The 24,459-nt window shown below is 35.3% G+C and overlaps 1 protein-coding gene across 15 annotated transcripts in view; it reads right to left on the bottom strand.

Moving 5' to 3' along the window:
- Positions 1 to 24,459, bottom strand: part of ANKHD1 (ankyrin repeat and KH domain containing 1) — a 124,715-nt gene that overhangs the window by 8,786 nt on the left and 91,470 nt on the right. For 14 of the 15 annotated variants that reach the window (XM_056793453.1, XM_056824341.1, XM_056825068.1 and 11 more), the window contains 7 exons: positions 24,280 to 24,455; positions 23,897 to 24,059; positions 22,275 to 22,370; positions 19,412 to 19,528; positions 16,339 to 16,513; positions 12,937 to 13,396; positions 11,800 to 11,946 (listed from right to left, as the gene is read on the bottom strand). In XM_056793453.1, the coding sequence (XP_056649431.1) occupies positions 11,800 to 11,946; positions 12,937 to 13,396; positions 16,339 to 16,513; positions 19,412 to 19,528; positions 22,275 to 22,370; positions 23,897 to 24,059; positions 24,280 to 24,455 (1,334 nt within the window). The remainder of the gene's footprint in view (positions 1 to 11,799; positions 11,947 to 12,936; positions 13,397 to 16,338; positions 16,514 to 19,411; positions 19,529 to 22,274; positions 22,371 to 23,896; positions 24,060 to 24,279; positions 24,456 to 24,459) is intronic. The other variant, XM_007473278.3, reaches the window with a different exon arrangement.

The raw sequence follows: 24,459 nt of genomic DNA, 5'->3' as shown, positions 1-24,459 counted from the left end.
ACATATCTGAATAAGAATTCCTCCCCATTTCCCACACACCATGGCACATCTTCCAAAAAAGCAATCACTAAGGCTTTGCTTGAAGGTCTTCAGTGATCATAGAATACACTACCTCCTCCTCAGGCAACTAATATTTCACTTTGACAGAACTTTGTTTTAACTTTTTTAATTAGGCAGGCGATTTCTTGAGATTTTCTTGGATGTAGGAATCCCTACCAATTCAGATTCAGAATAGCACCTTTTCTGCAAATTGTAAGGTCTTAGAAAGTTGCTTGGGGGAAGGGGGGGGGGGCACTAAGAGAATAAGTGTCTGTTAGTCTTCCAGACACTGAGACCAGTTACCCATTAGTAGCTATGTTAGGAAATGTTCCTTTACAGAAAATCTAAATTTGACTCTCCTAGTTCTGCCCGAGGCCAAGTAGAACAAGGACATGTGACAGCTGACGAAATACTTAGAGATGTTTTTTCTTAAGTCTTCTCTTCTCCAGGTTAAACATCCTCAATTTCTTCAAGCAATTCTCTCATATGGCATGATCTTGAGACTCTTCACCATTCTCTGGATGTTCTCTAGCTCATCCACGTCCCTCAACATACTCTAAATGTACTGATTAAGGCCTGGTGAGGCAGGCCTATTACTCCTCTCATTTTGGACACTATGCCTCTCTAAATGCTGCCTCAGCTTTTTTGTCTGCCATATCATTCTGTTGACTCATAAAGAGCTAGCTGTCCCATAAAACCTCTAGATCTCCGAGACAAACTAGGGGAAAAAAACCCTCCCTCACCTTGTACTTAAAAAGTCAATATTCTGAACACAGGTTTGAAATTTATTTACACTAAAATTTCATCTTATTAGATTTGGCTTAATGGTTTAAACTGAGATCCTTTTCAATCCCTTTAACCAATGTCTCTCCAAGTTTTGCATATAAGCATTTCGCTTTTGCTTTTATGAAAATTTTTAACAGTACGAGGCCAAGCAAACAGATCCCTGGGCTAAGTCACTGAAATCTTTGTTTCTAAGCTAACAATGAATTGTTAATAACTATAATTTGTGACAATTTTGAATCTTCTAACTGAACTATCAAGTAGGATATATCCCACTATCTTTTCCACAAGAATAAATGCTTCAATAAATTTTAAGTAAATGACACAAAGAATATTACCTTGATTTGTCAAAAAAAAAAAAAAGAATTATGTTAATCTGGAATGAACGTTCTTGATGAAGGCAGAGCTCTTTATGAACATGGCTTCCTTTCCCAGATATTCAATAATTATTCCTTTAACACTAGAAACTAGAATTGTGCCAGGAATTAATGTCTAATCATTGTTATCTTTTTTGAATCCCATTGTCCCAATCATCATAATAATAACTGAGTCTGTCCTATCCTTCATATTTTTTTCCTTGAGGATTTCCTGACTAGCACTGTCCCATTATGAATTTTAAAGCATTTTTGACACTACTCTTCCAGAACAATGTCCTTCTGTATTCATTTTCTGTTATTTGCTCTTGCTTCTTTTTCTAGATACATCTTTTAAAAAAGTCAAAGCTGGATGATGAGTTCCCTAAAAATTTATATTGGTCTCTTTAAGTAACTCTTTTTTCCTATACTCAGAGTTGTTTCTGTGGCTTCAGAATTTTATTCTTGAGAAATTTCCTATCTATCCTGGGTTGTTTAATCACTGCCTCTCTGAATCTGGTGAAATGTGCTCTTCTAAAATGAAAGGTGCATATCACCTTCAATCACATATTTCTTTCCTTTCTCTGTCACAAAATCCAGGATGTAATTGTTACTTTCTCAATACAGTTCATGCTATTTATATCTGAGAAAACAACATCCCTATGTCTGGTGAAAATCTGACAAGCTGTTTTCTTCTTTGGTTCTTCCATATTTTTAAAAAATACATTTTTTATATTCCAGAGAGGGATCCTTTGTAAAGCAGGGGGTGGGGGTGGGGGTGGGGGGAAGAAGAGAGAGACCAGTTCAACAAAACTAATCAACTTATTAAAAAAAAAAAAGCCTGACATTATACACCCATGATTTTCCACCTCTGCAAAGAAGCAAGGGATGAAGAATAAGATGCTTTCTCATATTACTTTTTTGGAGTCACATTTGATCATTGTAATTTTCAGCATTCAGTTTGTACTGTTTTATTGCCGTTCTTTTAATTTATGGTGTTGCAGTTATTGTGAATATTTTTCCTGATTCTGCTTACTTTATATCAGTTTATAAATCTTACATGCCTTTTGGTGTCTGTCATGGTTATTATTTATTAGAATACAATTTTAGCACCCACTTTATTTACAACAACAAATTTAGCAACAACTTTAGCACCAAAAATAGACTAGCCATTCCTCTAGTCTTAAAAACCTCAACTAACTATACAATATCCTGGTACAAATATTTCAGTGTATATGGGATCTTTCTTTTTTCCTTTATCTTTTTGGAGTATGAGCCCAACAATGTAATTTCTGGGTCAAAGAATATGGGTATTTTAATCATTTTCTTTGTATAATTCCAAATTGCTTGGATCAATTCACAACTCCACTACTACTGCATTAGTATAAGTTCTTTAGGCAGAATTGGCTAGGATTATGATACTTTCTGAACTTCAAATCTATTTTTCTTTTTCTATACAGGTGGCCTCTAAATGGCAATGAATGTTTATTATTTCTGCTTCCATGTATCTTCATCCAAATGCTCTACTATGATTCTACATTTCCTAGATTTGCTTAACTAAGAATTTCTTTTTGCTATATAGTGTGACTGTCTACTACCCCAAACTCTTTTACCTATCCTGTTTTGTATTTTAATAAACTATACCCTTCCATAATCATAGAATCCAACAAAGGCTCATTAATATCTATATCAAGCTTGTTTCCCTTGTATTAGGATCTGAAGTCGGCTTTCTTTGCCACCAGGCAAAGTGTATACACCCTTTGTGTATAGTCCCCTGAAGGTTCTGTACTTTATTACTGGTTTAATTTTTGGATTTGTCTCCAATAAAATTCTAGGTGTTTTTCTTGCTATTCTGCCAGTATTTGCATTCCTATTTGGTATAGCTTTGTGGGCATATGAACATGGTTTCTCCCTTTCTTTTCCTCTTTGGTTTAAAGACCTTTACCTTAATAAGTAAAACTCCAGTAAAATATAATACGATCAACCTTTGTCAGGTTTACTTAATCCCAGTGGTCTGTTGTTGCTATATTTAAAGCCATGATTCAAAAATCCAATCTCATTTTCAGATACCAATTTCTTAACCTAAACAGTGCCTAGCTTTGTGTGTCAGCTGATTAACCAATACTTGTTGCCAATCTTCTCTTTTCTGAAGCTGGCTTGGCCTAACTGGTACAAGACATAGAACTGTCATCTATACCCAATAAATGTTCTTATAAACTATTTCTTCTGGCAATACCATTTGAACCGATGTGAACTGCCAGAAGTAGAGAGTAATAATACAGTTTTAAAAGCTTTGGGAATTTCTCTGATTCATGTTATATGAAAACTGTAGACCTGTCTTATTATCAGGTTGTCAAAGAGTTATCTCAAGATGTTTTTCCTTTCTTCAAATCATCATTAATTATCTCTTTTTGCTCTCATGCTTTACTGGATGACCTTTAATTACAATAAATGTGGATCCCCACCATTATTCTTTAAGAGGACAAGGAGCTATTTACACCTCATAAGTTGTAGTTCCTTTATCTTCTAAAAAAACTTTCTATTGGTTGGCTTCACAAGAAGCACTGAATGGAGCAAAGGATAGTGTGTGAGACTTGTAGTCAGGAAGATCTGAATTGAAATCTTGCCTCCCTCAGCCTATATAAATCTTATGATACTATGAAGTGAATATTTAGTGGTTGTCCACTTTTCCTTTTTCCAAAATGTTACATTCTTCCACACTCTAATTTCATGTCCCCAGTCAGAATTCCCTCTCTTCCTCTTCAGATCCTTTTTTGTCATGGTTTTCACACTGAGGTACTTCAACTTTTCATAATAATATTTAATTCTCCCTGAAAACCCAGAGTGGAGGGGCATCCTTTTAAAATGTTTTTTAAAAAGCAGATTTTTTTATTGATAGCTTTTGGTTTTACATCACACAGATTTCCCATTGTATTCCCTTCTCTCCTCCCACCCAGGTATCCCTCATGACAATTTTTAAAAAAAGAAAGACAAAAAAAAATGGGCAAAACTGATCAATGCATAAAAAAAAAATCTGACGTTATATGCAATGTTGCACACCCATGGATTCTGACCTCTACAAAAGGAGCAGGGGGAGGTGTCTTCTCATATTTCTTCTTTGGGGCCAAGCTTGTTCTTGAGGCATCTAGGTGGCATAGTGGATAGAGTGCTGGACTTGGATTCAGGCATCAAACACTTACTAGCTGTGTGACCCTGGGCAAGTCACTTAACCTCTCTCAGCCTCAGTCTCCTCATCTGTAAAATGAGGATAATAATAGCACCTACCTCACAGGGTGGTTATGAGGAGCAAATGAGATAACATACGTAAAGCACTTTGCAAGCCTTAAAGGGCTACATAAATGCCAGCTATTATTAGTCTTTATAATTTTGCAACATGCAGTTTTTGATTGTTGTTCTTTTCATTTACATTGTTTCTGTGCTTTCTTGGCTCTGCTTAGTTCACACTTTGCATCCGAATCTTCTCATGCTTTTCTGTATTCATGTACATTGTTTCTTACAGTAAAGTAATACACTGTCCATTTACAAGAATGTATTACCTTTTGTTTAACTCTAAGTACTGACATAATTTGATATGAAGTCTTTATTTCTGTTAATGAACTCCTTCTGGGATAAAAGGTATGGACATTTCAGTCATGTTCTTTGCCTAATTCCAAACTTTTCCAGGATGGTTGTACTAATTCATAGTTCCAGTAACACTACATTAATGGCAACTGTTTTTCCATATCTCTCTAACAAGATTTATTCCCATTCTTTCTTCACTTTTGTCAGTTTGCTGGCAAAGCAAAACTCACAAGTTATTCTGATTTCCATTTCTCATTATCAGTAACCTTTCCTATTTTGCAGTAAACACACTTAACATTTCCACCCTATCAAAATTATGGTAGCTGTAAGACAATAATTCCCAGGTCATCATATCTACCTTCTTTCTCAATTATTTCCACACCTAGCTCAACAGTTTTCATTCCCAAAGCTTGCCCTTATACTAAAGGACATTAATACCTATGGAAATGCTACCTCATTCTAACTCCTTTAATTGACACAGAAAATTGGCCACAGACGAGATCTTGCCATTACCTACAACTGTTCTAAGTGCCACATTAAAAAAACCCTATATTCCTTTGCCTATCACCTCCTATCACCATCTACCTTGTCCCTATGCTTTCTTACACCTACCTGTTTGTTCTCATTTAAATTTCCATCCCCCAGTACCTTTTCAGATGATTTATACCTGCTCTATTTCACTCTCTTTCCTTACCAAATCAACTTAACAGTTAGCTATCCTATCTCTGCATTGTTTTCTGCACTCTTGAGCCCCGCTACCCCACACTACTGCCCAGCTGTTGCTCTATACTTGTTAAATTTCAGCCCTAGATCACTCCCACAATTTAACTTCTCCGCCCTTCTCATTCAGTGATGAAGCTGGAGGAAAAGTCCCACAACTGTGCTACCTTGGTACACTGTATATGCAACCTCAACGGGGTCCTCACACTATAGCAAGGCAGTCCTTTTATTCCTCCCTATTTAACTACTCTATCTCAGTTCTCAAAGAAGGCATTTAAACTCTTCTCTTGCCTGGCTCAAGTTCCTCCCCTCTCCTTTTCTCTTTTCAGAGGACCTTGACTCTTATTGTACTGAAAAAAATTGAGGCCATTTGATGTAGCCACTCTCTTCTATTATCTACCTCAAAATCCTTTTGACATCATCCTATTTCCTTAGTCTCCGACAAAGTAACGTCCTTTACATGTACTCTTGGATCTTGCTCCTTTCTCATCTTCTTCAGCAGAACGCACTCTCCATAATCCCAGGTTCCTTTTGAATCATCAACTTTTTCCTATTGTCTTCAAATATGCCCAAGTCTTCTCCATTTAAAAAATGCTTCTCTACTAGACCCCCAAATTTCCTTAAGTTGTCACATATATATCTTTACTGATTCAAACTCCTTGAAAAAGTTGTCTACACCTTGCCACCCTCCATTTTCATTCCTTTCCCCAACTCTTTGCAATTTGGCTTCCAACCTGTTCCACCTGAAACAGCTCTCTTCAAAGTTACCAATGATCTATTAATTGCCAAATCTAATAGCTTTTTCTTAATATTAAATTTTCTCAACCTATCTCCTGCATTTGACACTTGTTAACTACCCTTCTCTAAGACACTCTCTCCCAATTAGCCTCCCTAACTGAACTGCCAGACTGTTCCTTCTCAGGCTCCTCTGTTGGACCAGCATTCACAATATGCTCCTGAAATGGGTGTTTCCTAAGATTCCATTCTGGACCTTCTTGTCTTTCTATATTCTCACCAACTCCCATGGGGTTAACTATCATTCCTATGAAGATGACTTCTGGAAATATCTCATCTCTCCCAAATGTTCCAACTGGATGTATATTCATGTCTAAAGTGAACTTATTCTGTGGCAGACACCACTATTCTTCTTTTATTGCAATAGCCTAACTGGATCTTCCTGCTTCATGTTTTTCATAAGATTGGCTATTCCATACACTGCTGCCAAAAGGTGTTCTTTAAGTTCAGATCTGACTGTGTCTCTATTACCCAACCAATTCCAATGGCTTTCTATTGCCTCCAGAGTAAAATATAAAACCTTCTGTTTAGCTGTTAAATTCCTATACAATTTGGCTCAAACAACCCCTCAGCCTCTGACCTTCCTGTATTCTTTAATCCAGAAGTCTGCTTTTCATTTTAAATCTTCTTTCTTCCCTCTTAGTGCTTTTTGTACTGGATGGCTGTCCATGTCATGAAGGCATCTTCCCCAGGCCTCTCCCTTCACTTCTATCTCAGTCCCTCTCTTAAAAGACACAGTTCAGGTCTCATCTCTTGAATGAAGCTTCTCCCAATCCCTCTCTCTTTGCTGTGCTTCTAACTTTCATTACTTCAACTCTATGTTTTCAGTGGCCTTCTCACCCTATAACTTCCTTTAATGTTAGGACTTCCTCACCCTGAAGAGCTATCCATAGATGGTTTCTCTTTACCCTGGAACATCTCTCCTTGGCCACCCCTTCCATTACTGGTCCCTTCTTCCATGGTTCTTTCTGGGGATTCCATTTTGAGGAGGGACCCAGGGCCAGAAAACTTTCATTACTCCTCTGGCTATTTTTTGGTCTTCTTGGAATTCAATACCATATCCCAAATTAGAGCCTTTCAATAATCCCACATCCCCTTTCCCATGATTTTTGGCTCCCTTTCAGTATTCTTCCCCATTATATAATCTATAATATATTATGCAGGAACATCCTTTTGCATCTCTAGCACTTGGCACATGGATTAGTATAAAACCAGCACTGAATAAATGCCCATTTATTTGAAAGTTTGCCAACTGCTAATGATGTCCTGTCTCCCAAACTATTATGTGTATGTCTTTTATTCAGATCTGTGCTGTATAGATTTCTATATGTACTTGTCTCCTCTACTGGAATGTAGCACATTGGGATTAGGGATCATTTAATTATTTGAACCTTTTATCCCATCTAACTAGCACAGTATGAGACACAATGAAAGTACTTAGTAAGTATCTGTCAGGACATTTTCAGAAGATCCATGATGACCACTATCCCAAGTAAGTAATATTCTTCATTATGAGAAACCGGACTAAGTTTAATGAATGTACAATAATATCATTTGACCAATGAGTTAAATTATTTCTATTCTTCCTTGTCTAGTGTTCCACTGATCTATGTTCCTACTTTTTAAGTGTCAAATGGTTATTGATCTCAACTTTTTAATATAAGTTGAGCATCAAAAGTGCTATTCCTATTCATTCCTATCTTTTTCCATTATAGATAATTCTCACTTTACACAAATTCACATGAAACAAATTTGACTTTATATAAAGAATTCTAAAAGAAAATCCTCATTCCAAAAAACCTCTCACCTATGTTAACTTTACTATATAGTATTATGCTCTTTTTATCTGCTCTTGCTTCTTTGGCTTGGCACTCTATCCCCCAACACCAAACAAAAATCTTAAAAACCAACACTCTAAATGAAAGCAGAAGAATGAATGCATAGTAATAACACCACTGTTGTAGAGGGTGGAGGAGAGTTGGTTTGAGACCTTCAGCACCTGAAAGAGAAGACTTTTGCACAGCTCCACTCACCCATCTTGTCCAGTTATACTTGGGTACCACATATCTGTCCTTGGTCCCAGCATGTCTATTATCTCCTGTCTGTGTCTATGTCTATGTCCAATCCCAACAGATCTGTCCTACTGAATGTTATTTCTCTCAATTTCAACCAGGCCCCAATGTGGCTGGCCCTGGCTCCCATGTGTTTCTTCTCTTGATCTCAATTCTCTGCTTAGCTCTCACATATTCCTGAACTGTATATGCTGGTCCCCTCCCTTCACAGGCACATGAGACTCCCCCTTCCTGCTTCCTTCCCTTTTCCCCACGTCCACAGGAAAATACCATTATGAAAAAATTGTTTTACATAAGAGATCTGCTGAATTATTTAGCATGGCCCAGCACTGAATAGTCTAGGTATTTGACTCAAACTTTAGAGGTGGTTTCTCCAAGTCACTGTTGAGATATATGGATAGAGTGATTGAAGGAAAACTTGCAGTGCCACTGTTTATGCTATTATCTGTCTGACCAATGGCAAAGACTCTCTAAACCTGGATGACTTAGGCCACTACAGGTTAGTTACACTCTTCCAGGGAGTTTCCAACAGGACCATTTAAGTTCTGTTCGCCACATTCAATAATAGACTGTGGAATGCCAGAAATAGTCATGGCCTAAGACTCAGTTGAGTTCACAAACAAGCTCAGAATGACTAAAGTTCTAATGGCAGTTCTACTTAGTTGGTCTTAGAGGTGTTAATGTTCTTTTTTAGTATGTCAGTGCTCTATAAAGAAAGATGTTACAGATGTCATTGGTGGATCTGGCCAGAATGATGATTCTCTTGGAACCAGTCCCTTCTGAGGTGTTGAAATATACATAGATACACTTAATACTTCTTCAATAGATTCTTTCTTTCCAATAATGCTTCCCATTTGCTCTGCAGGAAAAGACTGGAGAGTAAGAATGACATTTATCTCCATCTGGGTCCATGTCCTGCAATGTCCTAGGAATTTGGACTTTGTGAAATGGACCAGTCTTTGACTACTGTTAAAAGTGGAAGCCAAAAAAGCTTAAGAAAAGTCACATGGAGTTTAGGCAGAAGGGTCAAGCAGGAGTTAAGAAGGAAAGGCAAGGGGGTAAGCATGGGAGTACAGAAGAGAATAGGAAGGAGGGAAGGGAAGAAAGAACTATCCCAGGATGAAGTGGAGGGTCATTGAAGGCAGAAGAGTTTGGGGGCAACTATTTCTCCTGGTCTAGTCCTTACTGACTCTCATTCTCCACAGATAAAGTCTTTTCTTGCCTTCACCTCTATCCATAACAATTTTTATAAGTGACCTTATTTTGTCTTCTACTTCACCAAGTAAACTGAAGACCATTAGATGTAAACCCTTAGTTTCTCTTCTCTGATCTATAAACCTCAGTCATTACCTTGTTTTTCACTTAAGTCTATTCAAATGACTTCCAGATGTATCTCCTGAACTACCATCACATGTCACTATATCCTTGGCTGTCTGTTGGGCAAATTCAATTTTGTTGGCTTCAAACTCATAATAACCAAAACAGAATGTGCTGTCTTTTCCATAAACCTAGTCCCCATTCCTTACTTTTCCTATTTTTGTCAAAAGCCATTTATCTAGTCAAGCAGTTTCTAGTCACTTAAATTCACAACCTCAGAATCATTCTTGACTCTTTACTACCCCTCAGCCTCATGACACTATTTTTATTTTTCTATGCCCAGAATGTACTGCCTCCAAATCTTGGACTGTTAAATATCTAAAGACTTTCAAAACTTGACTACATGAAACTTTTCTTGGTTCTCACAGCTGCCTGAACCTTTTACCAAATGAGCTTTTATTCTGACTATATCCTGTATATACTCATACATGTATATATTAGTTCTTCAGAACTTCCCTATTACTGTCAAGGGTACCTTTGTCCTTCCCAGTCAATCAAGCTCAGAACCTAAATGTCATTCCTTGACCTCCTCCTCCTTCATATCCAATCTATTGCCAATCCTGCCAATTCTCCCTTTGCTAAACCTCTCATAGATGCATTCTTCTCTCCCTTGATATTGTTGGTACTCTGGTGCAGGCCCTTATCATTTCATGCTTAGAATATTGCAACAGCCTGCTGGTTGGTCTCCTTGATTCAAATTCTCTCCCCATTTCAGGGCATCCTCCAATTCTTAGCTGTCAAAGTAATCTTTCTAAACTATCCAGTAACCCTGGCCTTCTTGCTGTTTCTTGAATAAGATTCTTCATCTCTGGATTCTGTGCATTTTTATAGGTTGTCTTCCAAGCCTGGAATTCTCTTGTTCATGCACTTGTTTCCTGGTTTCCTTTATGTTGTAGCTAACATATTCTCCCTTCAAGGGCTGCAAGAAACCTTCCCTTTGTCACCTTTCAGGAAGTGCCTTTTCTCTGAGATTATCTTCAATTTATCTTGATTATATTTTATTTGTACATAGTTGCTTGCATGTAGTTACCCCTATAAGATTGTGAGATCCCCAAATGCATGGATTGTTTTGTCTTTCTATGTATCTCCAGGGCTTAGAATGGTGCCTGAAATATAGTAGACATTTAATCTATTGCCTTGGCTTAAGCTAGAAGCTTCTATTGCTTCCTCTCATAAAACTGACTTGAATTCATTTTATTTTCTGTGCACAATGTCCTCAATAGATTCTAAGCTCCTCAAAGGCAAGAACTCTTTAATTTTTGTCTTTGTATCCCCAAGTCTAGCTAGTGTGTGACAAATAGCAAATGTTTAATAAATGCTTGAAAATGTTTTCTTTCTTATAATCACAGAAGAAATATCACACTAAAGCTAAGTCCTTGCTTCGACTGAACAAGCATTCATCATTTCCTTGCATCACCCCTATGACTTTACTCTAGCTTTCATCACATAGTTTTCCACCACATATTTTCAACCTTGTCACCACTGGCTCCTTTCTAACATCCTAGAATCATGCTTAAGTCCCTTTAATTCTAAGAAAGAACCATCTCCTCCTAATCCTTATAGATTACCCAAGTATCATTTTCTTTCTTCAAAATCAGTTGTTACTACCTCCACCCTTCCAGCCTTATTTTATTCCCTTCTATACAAACTCAAAAGTTTAAAAGTCATTTCCTTCAAGAAGAGTGCCCTAATCTTTCTATTTTGGAACTTTCCTAATTTCCCTAATGGATATATCATATAATACTGTTTAATATAGTCATCACTATTTAATATCTCTCCCTCCATCAGGCTGTAAGGCCGTTGAAGGCTGAGGTATAGCTAAACTTTGTAGCTTTCCTGGTTGCAAAATATATTTTAATGAGCAATAACTACAATTTGTAAGGTAGTATGCCCCACTCACCCAAAATAACCCAAACTTAACGGTTGTGGTTTATAAAAAGTACATGCAGTATTTTAATTATGTTTTACTACATTTGGGATGTAATATGGTTGTTTGACACTGTAACTTAATAATCACTCTGTAAATCTGAATAGTCCTTGATATCTGTAAATGTTAAATTGCAAAAATAAAACTTTACCTCCGTACAACTTCTTTCCATCCTTCTTCTCTCTTTTGGCCTCTCTTAGGGCTGGTAAGATTTAGCTTGATGTTTGGAGAATTCATTGGCAATGACACTGATTTATAGCTTGTAGACAATGAATTAGGATTAGCGTCACCTTCAAGTCTGTAAAGACAAAATGACTCCTTCTAGTAAAAACAAAACAAAACAAACCCTTCAAAGACTAAATAAAGATGGATATTAGCAATACATGGTTCAACATTCAATAAATGCCATAAATCACTGAGGTAGAATTGAACTTAGCCAATAGGAAAATATTTAGATATCTTCTCCTCTACTAATTATATATGTGAATAAACTGAAGTTCAGAGGCTGTACTTATCCAAGGTCTTATAATTTTGGTGACAGAGGTTCTCTGCCTCAAAAGCAAGGTTCTCCTGATTCTCAAACATTTATGGAATCTCATGCTTTCTATAATTCACATTTGGGAAGCTATGTTGTATTCAAAATGACATTGATTTCATTTAAATCTTGATACATCAGACGTTTAACTATTAACACAGAAAGAGAAAGTATAAATACCCCAACTTAAACTTTAATGTTAAATTTAACAGCTAGAAATAAGACATAATTAAAAAAAAAACCCAAAACACTTTCTAAGTAACAACTCTAAGAAAGGACAAGAGCTAGGCTATTGAGATTAAGTTACTAGTCCAGAGTCACACAAGCTAGGAAATGTCTTTAGTCAGATTTGAACCCACGTTTTCCCAATTCTAGGCCTGGTTCTCTATCCACTGTGCCACCTAACTGCCCTAGCAGTTATATACAAAAGTAGGACACTATTGCTTGTCAGTTTTATAGGCAAAGAAAACTATAGCAAGATGACGGAGTACTTAAATTTTGATTTTAGAGAATTTTCACAATTTCTTCTTGGGTTAAGTCACTAAGAATCATTTTCTAGGAACTCTTTTGTTCCTTAAATCACAGAGTGGAATATGATTAGGAGGAAAAAGACAAGATTTTTAGTTGTTGTGAGCAGTCGACAAATCCAGCAAATTTGGTTGTTAGACTTGTAGCTCTTCAAATTATCATGAAAGGGATCTAGGTGGAAAGGATCAAGGTAGGGCATAGAAGAGATAAGTGGGAAAAGATTACCTTGTTTGAATTTTGGAAGTGGTAGTGCTAGTCTTTTCCTCATGGGAATGAATAAGCAGTGAGGTGTATCTTCTATCACCAGATGAATTTACGTCCATTGTGAAATTTAACTCTTGGCTTTTACCACCACTGCTGCTCTCACTGTTACAATCCGTGCTATCCAAGTTATCAGAATCACTATTTCCGCCTGCACCACCACCACCTCTTGGTTCTCCATTTATTTTATTTTTATCTGCCTTTTGCTGTGCTAGTGATATATGCTGATCTGGTAAAATTAAATGCACAGTTGGAGGTGTCTCTTTTGTTTTGTTTTTCTTATTTTTTCGATTGGTGCTGGGGGTTGTTACCACATTGGCTCTCTTTTTTCCAAACACATTGGTAAATGTAGTAGATGTGGCAGAGATCCCAATTGTTGTGGTAGTGGTTGCACTAGGAGGCTCTATAGGAACTTCTTGCTCTGCTAATAAAAATAAATAATATTACACTCAAAACAGAATTTTAAAAACAGCCACACAGTCAATTGTTAGCAAGTAAATCAAGACATTGTTAATAGTTATTTTCACAAATTCCTTCAATATATGGAAATCTCTATCACTATCAAAATTAATATACTAGTACACTCTACATTTAATTTTATATGAAATACAAAGCTTATTAAATTTTCTTAACCAAATTTACCAATATGTTCACAGGTATAAGAATTGTTTGAATTTAGGATTAAGAACACACCTCTAACCTCTAAAGGCAATATTTCATAAATGCAACCCAAACAAAACCAAGATTAGAAGGGAAACAAAAAACTAGGAGAAAATTTTTATAACAAATTTATCTGATAAAGGTCTCATTTCTTAAACATATAAAGAACAAAATAAAATTTATTAGAATCCAAGACATTCCCCAATTGATAAATGGTCAAAGGATATGAATAGGCAGTTTTCAGATGAAGAAATCAAAACTATCAATAATCATATAAAAATGTCCTAAATTCCTCTTGATTAGAGAAATGCAAATTAAAACAAGTCTGAGGTACCTTCTCACACCTATCAGAATGGCCAATATGAAAGCAAAGGAAAATGAGAAAATGTTGGAGGGGATGTGGCAAAATTGGGACACTAAAGTATTGCTGGTGGAGTTGTAAACCTATCCAACCATCCTGTAGGGCCTTTTGGAATTATGTCCATAGGATTATAAAAGAATGCATATACTTTGATCCAGTAATACCACTACTAGCTAGGTCTACGTCCCAAAGATAAAAAAAAAAGGACCTGCTTATACAAAAATATAGCTGTTCTTTTTGTAGAGACAAAGAATTGGAAACTAAAGGGATGTCCCTTGATTGGGGAATAAATGAACAAATTGTCGTATATGATGGTATATACTATTGTGCTATAAGGAATGATGAACAGGATGATTTCGAAAAGACTTATATGCACTGATGCAGAGTGAAATAAGCAGAACCAGGAGAATACTGTACACAGTACCAGTAATATTGTGGAATGATCAATTATGATAGACTTTGCTACTAATAGCAATACAATGACCTAGGACAATTCTGAGGGACTTATGACCACCTCCAGAGAAAGAACTATTGGAGTAGGAAAGCACATGAAAGCATATGATTTATTTACTTGTTTATTTGGGTATGTGTTTTTGATTTTTGTTTTATAAGATTATTCACTTACAAAAAAATGAATAATATGAAAATATGTTTTGCATAATAATCTATGTACAACCCAGATTGAATTGCTTGGGAGGGAGACAATTTGGATCATATAATTTTGGAAAATTATGTGGAAACCTGTTATTAAAATAAAAAAAATTAAAAAACAATAAAATGTCTTGGGATGGTCAAGGAAGGCGCTGAATAATGAGCCCCTAAAAATCTATTTATCAGCTGCCTGACTTAGTTCAGGTCACCCCTAGTCATGAAATACAGCCATGGAGACCTATTTCAGTATATTGGTTATGATGATGGCCTAACCAATAAACCTGATATAATCAATGAAGTTATATTTTTATCCCACCCCAAAAAGAGCACAGCACAGTCACTTTGCCAATACAAAGTATTCTAAGGGAGGTGAGCTCCAACTTTATGTCCTCCAAAGACCCATGTCTGGGCTCCTACTCTGGTTCAGGGTTTGGAACATTGAGTGAAATGAATGTTGCACATTGTCTTTTGGGCATGAAATGTCTTTGTGTGTATTCTCTGAATATACTCCTCTGCTTCTCTGAATGTGCCTCTAACTTCTGATTCAGGTTATTGAGAACCTGAGGAGCATAAGTGCCTAAATGCTTTTAAAAATATACTTGAGGACAAAGCTTTTCATTTAAAAACCAAAATCCTTACCATATGTTTTAGAATCAATACTAAGTATCAGGTCCAAGGCAGAAGAGTGGCCAGACAGTTGGGATTAAGTGACTAGCCCAGAGCCACACAAGTAGGAAGTGTCTGAGGCCATATTTGAAGGCAAGATCTCCTAGAGATACTAGGCTTGGCTCTCTATCCACTTAACCACCCCTGCTGTCCTTTAAAATATTTTTAAAAAACATCTTCATTTTTGAATATATTCTCTTCTACCTAGTCTTCCATTGTAACAGAAAAATTTTTTTAGGAGTAAGAAGGAAAAAATATTTTTAAAAAATCCAGCAGTCACCTATTTCTTCCTCTCCAATGAAGAAAAAGAGATACAGATTTATATCCCTTCTTGGGGAAAAGGGTTAGTAATTATAGTTACAAAGCTTGGCACATAAGGACCTACTGTATTTCAAACTACTTTTGTCTATTTTCTCATTCTTTTTTCTTTCCCTTATTTTCTAGTTTTTATATTAACTTAAAATGTTATAAAGTGTTTAGAAATATTCATTACAAAAATTTTTGTTAAGGATCAGAACCAGGAGAACAATTTATGCAATTACCACAATATTATAAACATATAATTATATGTTATTATTATATAATTATATATTTATATTTATATATATATATTTATATATATTATATAATTATATATAAACATAATAAACTTGAAATGCTTAAGAGCTCTGAACAGAGAAATAATCAATAAATTCAATTCAAAAGGACTGATGATGAAGTTTGCTGATTACCTTCTGGAGAGAAGTGACACACAAAGGTATAGAATTAAATACATATTTTCTCAACATCATGAATATGGAAATTAATTTTACTTGTCTATGTGCATGTGGTTTAAGAGTTGTTTTTTATCAGTAGGTGGAGAGAGAAAAGTTTTTTTTTTTAAATTAAGAAAAACAAAAATCTTCACTATAAAAGCTATTTTTAAATTTAAGATTTAGTTACACATCCTGGTAAACTTAAAAAAAAAAACCATAAAAATTATATTTAGAAAAAGGGACATTTTAATTACTTTAAAAAATATCTCTTACCTTCTTCATCATTCTCCTCTTCATCATCATCCTCTGGTAACTCTAAATTCTCCTTAGGTTTATTTTCTTCATCTTCTTCCTGCTTTCTTTTTTGTTCCTCTTTCTTCTTTTTTCTTTTTTCCTTTCTTTTCTCTCTCTTAGCTGCAAGAGCCTGTTTTCTACTCTCCTCTCTTGACTGTAAATAAAAGATAATGATTATGTTTTTGTTAGGAGTATAGGGAATTTTTTAGAGATATGATTATTTTTACTATTATCAATTGACATCTGGCATTTGTTAATTTCTTTAAAATAGGAGCACCATGACCACTAAGAAAAATGCACTGTTTTTTATGTTTTTATGAAAAAAGAAAGAAAGAAGTGAGCCAATTAAAAAAACAAACAAATAAAAAAAACCCCAGCAATTCTAAAATCCTGATAAATTTCAGCTTGGATACAGTTAGCTAATTTACATCGACATTGTAAAAATGTAATTTTCATTGAAAGTTAATACAAAAGCAGCTCTGAAATATTAAGCTATTGTGCTCTATAACTTGGTAAACAGTATGAGAAAAAGATAGATGACCATCATCAACTTGTTTCTCTTGGATTCATTAGAAGGATTATAGAAGAATTTCACTTCTACTTTAGGTAGCAAAGAAATTAAAGTATTTAACACTAGCAAAAAATATAATAAAGCTTATCAGCAAGAGAAAAAAAGCTAAATGATCATTTTTTTCTCATAAGTCTTCAAGAAAAAAACCCCATTTCAATCTTTATTTTTTAACTACTGCAGGATCTTTCTCCTAAAGATAAAATATAAAAGTATTTTTTTTCTTTTATAAGTAGCTAAGTGGCATAGTGGAGTAGAGTGATGGACTTGGAATCAGAAAGATCAAAGTTGAAATCCTTTCTCGACATTTATTAATTATTTCACTTGGGGAAGTCACTTATTCTCTGCCAACCTCATTTTCCTCTTTAAAAGGGGACAAAAAGATGGCCTCTGACTCAAGATCAAATGATATATAAAGTGCTTTGCAAACCATAAAGCATTAAATGTTAACAATTGTTTTTTCTTTAGTATTCAACATTTTTGTTTTCATTTCACCTTTATTTCCCAATATATCTATCTCATTATTCTCCTTCTAGAGCTATCATTGAAAATATATAGCATAAAGAGAAAAAAAGTTAGGCAAAATGAAGAAACATACTGAAAAAGTCTATTTATATGCCACAGTCACCCCTTAAAAAAAAAAGGTTATTTCAAAAAGTATTTATTTGCTAAGCACTAGGGACAAAAATTTAAATCCAAAATAATAATATTTATATAGTGTTGAAGGTTTACAAAGTACATATTACATATATTGTCTCATACATACATTTATTATATACAACAGAGACATACTAAAAGCATGCACATTAAGAAGTTGTTAAAGACATTCACTCTTGCCAATCCTATCTATCAACTTTAGGAATCTTAGCAAATAGCAGTTAAGTCATGAAAAAGAAATTTATAATGAATAAATGGAAATTTGCTTGCAGATGACAATTATAGCCTAAAAAAAATTAAGACAGTCAACAAAAAATAAAGGTAACAAATTACCTTAGTAAAGTAGCAGAATACAAGACAAACCCATAAGTATAATCTGCATTCCTATATACCAACAATAAGGACAAAAAAAGAACTGATGGAAAGAGAAATAATCTATACAATAAAATACAAGAAATATTTGAGTTCTATTAAGACATATAATAGACCTACACCAATACAAAAATGACCTCAAAATGATTTTGACTGAAATGGAGGATAAAGCAAATAAATAGAGGGATACAGACCACTCATGGTTAGGTCAAGCAAGTATAGTTTCACAAATATTAGCACTTTAATAAACACCTAACAAAATATAAATCAATATCAATTTAAAGTAGAAAAAAATGATGAGTAAATACCAAGAATTATGAAGAAGAAAATTAGAGGAGATAACTACCACATCTCAAAATGTACCACATAAAACAATAACTTCAACAAGTTTCTGGTATATCAAAATAAAGCAGAGAACTCAAAAATTGAGCCTACTGTATATACATAAAGTATGTGTTTAATAAACATACATTTCTTTAGGGAAGAGAAACATTACTCAACAGAAACTTCTGAGAGGGGGCAGCTGAGTAGCTCAGTGGATTGAGAGCCAGGCCTAGAGAGGGAGGTCCTAGGTTCAAATCTGGCTTCAGACACTTCTCAGCTGTGTGACCCTGGGCAAGTCACTTAATCCCCATTGCCTAGCCCTTACCACTCTTCTGCCTTGAAACCAATACACAGTATTGATTACAAAATGGAAGGTAAGGGTTTAAAAAAAAAGAAAAATAATTTCTGAGAAAACTCGATGAAAAAGAGTATACGAGAGAATAAATTAACTTGATCAAGAATGGAAGTATTTCTTCAAAAAAATCAGAGTAAGTTCAACAATTAGACTATTATTCATTAAAATTCTGAATGATTTGTAAAATATTTACAAATGATTGATTTGTAATATTGACACGAACATTTCAATCATCTTTGAAATTCTCATTTACTTAAAAGGAGCATGAGCTGGAAGGTAATGTGGGGTACCACTCAAAGGCATTTTCAATGTTTTGTTAATAATAAATATACTAACACATTGAATTGATGTGCCACAACTGTTAGTTATTAGCCCAGTTGATCTTTTAAATATGGATCTAATAATACCCTAAAACAAAGAAATTATTTAAGAGGTCACTTTATAGGTAAGTTAGCCCTTATAGCAAATTGTGTGAAAAGAATTTAACTATATCACAAGTTTCACTATATCACTACCCAGACTATATGTTAAAAATACTGATCTAGGAGTACAATTTGGAAAATGTATTTCTTGCTCTTCAAAAGGTCAATCTCTTGCTTTATTAAATCTTAAAACTATTTGTTAGTTATACTCATATGTATATATCAAAACATTTCCCAAAACAATGTAGACAGTAACACAACATTAAATTCCTTTAAAGCAGATTCCTAGGAGAATGTAGGATTATTTATATAAGTCAGTATTGTCCCAAATTGCACTAGTGTCTCCCCATTTACCTTTTCTAAATCGAGCTCCTTCAGCAGGATACTTGCATTCTTATTTGCTTCAGCAGCTTGCTGGTCTTTAGCTTTCACAATTGTCTCAACACACTGGTGACATTTTTTCAACAGTTCCTAGGGTGGAAAATGAGACTAAATAATTGTAGAAATATAATTACAGCACAAATAAAACTCACAGAACAGCTGTCAGGCCATTCAAAACTGTGTGTGGCAGCAGTCTTTCTTCAAAATAAGGAATAAGTGTTTTATTAACTTGAAAGAGATGATTGTAGAAGCTTCCTAACAGCCCAGGCAATGCAGCAGAGAACAAGGGAGAAAACTTCTCTCTTTGGTCTCATTTCACTGTGCTCATTCTGGAGTCCTAACAAGGATAAAAAGGGTGAGGACTTTTAACTTTGGGCTTTGTGACTTGTCACAATCTGGAATGTTACTTGGAAGCCAAAAGCCTTGAAGCCCTTCTAGGGCATAATATTAGGTAATTTTAAAGAACAGAACTATCTTCTGAAAAGTTTAAGATGTCACAGAAAAGCCATCATTTAATAGTTCTCAGTATTTTACCTGGTTAAATTAATTTTTATTTTGTCTGAATTTGTAATTTCATTGGAGTAGGGAACTCATGATGAAGAAGCTCCCTCTCTCTCAAAACAGACTGGCAGGGGGCAGCTGGGTAGCTCAGTGGATTGAAAGCCAGGCCTAGAGATGGAAGGTCCTAGGTTCAAATCTGGCCTCAGACACTTCCCAGCTGTGTGACCCTGGGCAAGTCACTTGATCCCCATTGCCTAGCCCTTACCACTCTTCTGCCTTGGAGCCAATATACACAGTATTGATTCCAAGATGGAAGGTAAGGGCTTAAAAAAAAAGACTGACAACTGCTCTATAATGTCTAGTTTTAGAAGGATCATGAGAAAAGACTTTCCCTAGAGCAGGGGTATCAAATTCAAGTAGAAATGGGGGTCAATAAACTGTACATAAATCTCTGTGGGCCACATATTGACCTGGCTTTAAAATGTTAATGGCAGCTATATTTTGTTGCATTTTTATTTGTCAAATATTATTTTAGTTCTGCACTTAGGAGTGTTATGGGCTTTGTTTCTGACACCTCTGGCCTACTGTACTTATAAATTATACAACTACCTAACAGTCACATAGTATGTTTCAAACTTTAGACCTTAATTTACATTTTCATGAGTTGAAGGCCATCTCTCTATATCATCTGGCTATAAATGAAGACAGGGAAAAACCACATATAGAATAGAATAATAGACCAGGTAACTCAGTTATTGTAATAAATCCTGCATGGGGGAAAAAAAATCTCAAAATATTTTACCAAAAATAGTATACTGAATTTACAAATGAATAAATGAAAAGAGAAAAGTTAAAAAGGGGGCAGCTCAGTGGCTCAGTGGACTGAGAGCCAGGCATAGAGATGGGAGGTTCTGGGTTAAAATTTAATCTCAGACACTTTGGTAGCAGTTTGATGCAGGGCATATTACTTGACCCCCATTGCCTAACCCTTACAATACTTCTGCCTTAGAACCAATACACAGTATTAATTCTAAGATGCTACATTCACTCAAGAAGTTGACAAATTTAATGTTTGTACAAAAATATTCATAGCTGCACTCTTTGTGGTGTCAAAAAATTGGAAAATTGAGGAGATGACCTTCAATTGGGGAATGACTGAACAAATTGTGGTATATGTTGGTAATGGAATACTATTGTGCTAAAAGGAACTGGAGAAATTCCATGTGAAGTGGAATGACCTCCAGGAATTGATGCAGAGTGAGAGGAGGAGAACCAAGAGAACATTGTACACAGAGACTGATACATTATGGTACAATCGAATGTAACAGACTTCTCCATTAGTGGCAATGCAATGACCCTGAACAACTAACTCAGAGGAACCTACAAGAAAAACCACTATCCACCTCCAGAGAAACACTGCGCGAGTAAAAACGCCTAAGAAAAACAACTGCTTGAATACATGGGTCAAAGGGATATGGTTGGGGATGTAGGCTCTAAATGAATATCCTAGTGTAAACAACAACATGGAAATAGGTTCTGATCAAGGATACAAGTAATACCCAATGAAACTGCGTGTTGGCTGCGGGAAGGGTGGGTGGAGGGGAGGGAGGGAAATAATGTGATTATTGTAACCAAGGAATAATGTTCTAAATTGACTTAATAAACTTATTCAAACGCGAAAAAAAAAAGGGCATGAATTCAATTAAAAAATATTTAATAAATGTCCACTGAGTTCAAGCCAAAAAAAAAATAAAAAGAACCAATACACAGTATTGATTCTATGATGGAAGAGTTTAAAAAAAGAGAGAAAAGTTAAAAGAAATGGCTTAATTAATATTGGTATGTGAATATAACAGAATATTACTGCATTGCAGTATACAACTAACATAAAGAGTTAAAAGAAACATGGAAAGACTTGTATGAGATTATGCAGAAAAAGCAGAACAAGGGGAATATATGCACAAATGATGTAAATGAAAATGTCACTAAAGACAAACACTAAATTTAGATCCATTGCAGCGACAATGTTGGCCACAGAGGACTGAAGATGGAACAATTTCCATTCTCTCAGAGTTGTGGAAGTATTCAAATACATAAAAAACATTACTTAATCTGTTAGTTGCACTCATTCTATAAGATGGTTTTGTCTTTTCTGGGGTAAATAAGGGAGGATTTTTGGAGGGCTAATATTGGGAAGTGATCACCATGGCTGAGATAAAATGTATCAATAAAACCTAAAAAAAGAAAAGCGATTTACTAAGAAAAATAGAATCTTAATTCTACCATAGCACAATATTTCTCCAGAGAAACAATGTTTCAATATCATACTACTTACCTTATCAGTGATAGTTGCTATGTATCTCATGCATTCAATATCAGAAGGAAACTGATTGACTTCTTTCACCAAATACTGCACAACTTTTACATGGCCCTGTAGAGAAAGTACACATGAAAATTAGCTCCAGGGAATAATCATCCATTTTCAAAATAATATTAGGAAACTAATCATGGAGGGAAGTGGACAACTACAAAGATGTTTCATCAACTGAGGTAATTTTTCCTGGCTCTAATCATCAACCCATAACCAAATGAAAATAGAAATAAATTATTGTAAGAAAAATATTCTCTAGAATAAAATAAGATACAGAAAAAAATTTGCTTTTTGAAAAAAAAAAATTATTGAATCCAAACTATTAGAAGAGTTTGCAGTGCTTAGTAAGTACCATTGCAATAGGAGGGCTTATTACTGAGTTTTGTAAAGTGAAAAGCTTGTGTCTTAAGCAGAAAACAGTATGGTTGTTAAGTAGTGTTTCCTGGAATTTTGCCTTTGCATTCCTGATATAACATGTTTACCATTATCGAATGGGTGTGGCAGCTGACTTCCATTTCTTTTAGCAAGAGGAACTATAGACCTGCTCTGTGATAGTCTTTTTCTTGAAGCTTCACTTTTATGTTTGAAATTTAATTCATATAAAGGTATATTATATGAGGGACTACCTAAGAAATGACTAAGATTGAGAGATCTAATTCAGCTATCTATTCAATTAACATACTGCTGACAAACATGATTTCATTAAATCTACTATAGAAGCAGGAACATTTCCTTTCAGCCGATAGTAAAAATTCTGCCAAATGGAGTAAACAAAAGTCTATTTACAATATAGCTCATAGAGAAAACATGGTGCAAAGGCACTTGGCTTATACTGTCAATTTAGCAAAATGTAGTAAGAGGATTTTCTCTTCCACTTCCCCTACCAAATAAAAGTTCATCTTCCACCAAGTAATATTCTTTCTTAGATAGAATTTCTTCCATATGACAGTATTATTACTTGGCCAATTACTGCTGATTTCTAGTTTGTTTTTCGTAAAAACCCTTATCTTCCGTCTTAGAATCCATAGTGTGTATTGGTTCTAAGGCAGAAGAGTGGAAAGGGCTAGGCAATAGGGGTTAAGTGACTTGCCCAAGGTCACACAGCTAGGAAGTGTCTAAGGCCACATTTAAATCCAAGATGAACTCTCTTCAGGCCTGGCTCTCTATCCACTGAGCCACATAGCTACCCCCATGAATTCCCACCCCCCCTTAAAAAACAAAACCCCAAACCCTTACCTTCCATCTTAGAATCAATACTGTGTATTGGTTCTAAGGCAGAAGAGTGGTAAAGACTAGGCAATGGGGATTAAGTGACTTGCCCAGGGTCATACAGGCAGGAAGTGTCTGAGGCCAGATTTGAATCTAGGACCTCCCTTCTCTAGGCCTGGCTCTCAATCCACCAAGACACCTAGCTGTCCCTTAGTTATTTTTTAATGACATAAAAATCTAATTTTTGCTGAGAATATTCGTGCTTGAGAAACAATTTCACTTTCACTAACCTGCCACATGACTCAAAATTTTCTACCTCACCACAGTGGCTCTAATTAATAAGTTTGCCATAAATCTAGTATTTCACATCAAATCACCTTGCGAAATGCTGACATGAGAGGTGTAATTTTCCGGTTATCTGCAGCATCCACGTCAGCACCTGCTTGCACCAGTAATTGCACCACATCAAAATGACCACCATTTGCTGCCAGCCAGAGTGGTGTGTTTCCTTTCTTGTTACGAACATCAATATGGGCTCCCCTATAAAAATCAGAGTATATTTAAATAAGGTTATGTGTTCAGTTTGAAAAATGACTGCATTTTTCTGGTGTTCTCTAAAACCTGTCAGATACTACAATGTGATTTGAAAACAGCTTTCCTTTCTTAAAAAAGCTTCAGCAAATGTAAGCATTGCAATAAAGGGCTTGGTTAGCATAGGCAGAATAAATTATTTATATATATATATAAAACCTGTCTCTACCTATTAATAAGTAGCTCGCAGAATTTGTAGTGGCCTTTATCTGCGGCTATTGTTAAAGCTGTATCTCGTGAAGAAGGCACAGGAGGAGCATTGACATCTGCTCCTTTATCCAGGAGGACTCTTCCAACTTCTGCATATCCTCCTGAAGCTGCTTCCATCAAAGGGGTAAGGCCAGTCTGA

The sequence above is a fragment of the Monodelphis domestica genome, chromosome 1 (genome assembly GCF_027887165.1).
Source record: "Monodelphis domestica isolate mMonDom1 chromosome 1, mMonDom1.pri, whole genome shotgun sequence".
In the NCBI taxonomy this organism is placed as follows: Eukaryota; Metazoa; Chordata; class Mammalia; order Didelphimorphia; family Didelphidae; genus Monodelphis; species Monodelphis domestica.
This window is presented reverse-complemented; position numbering and strand designations above follow the sequence as displayed.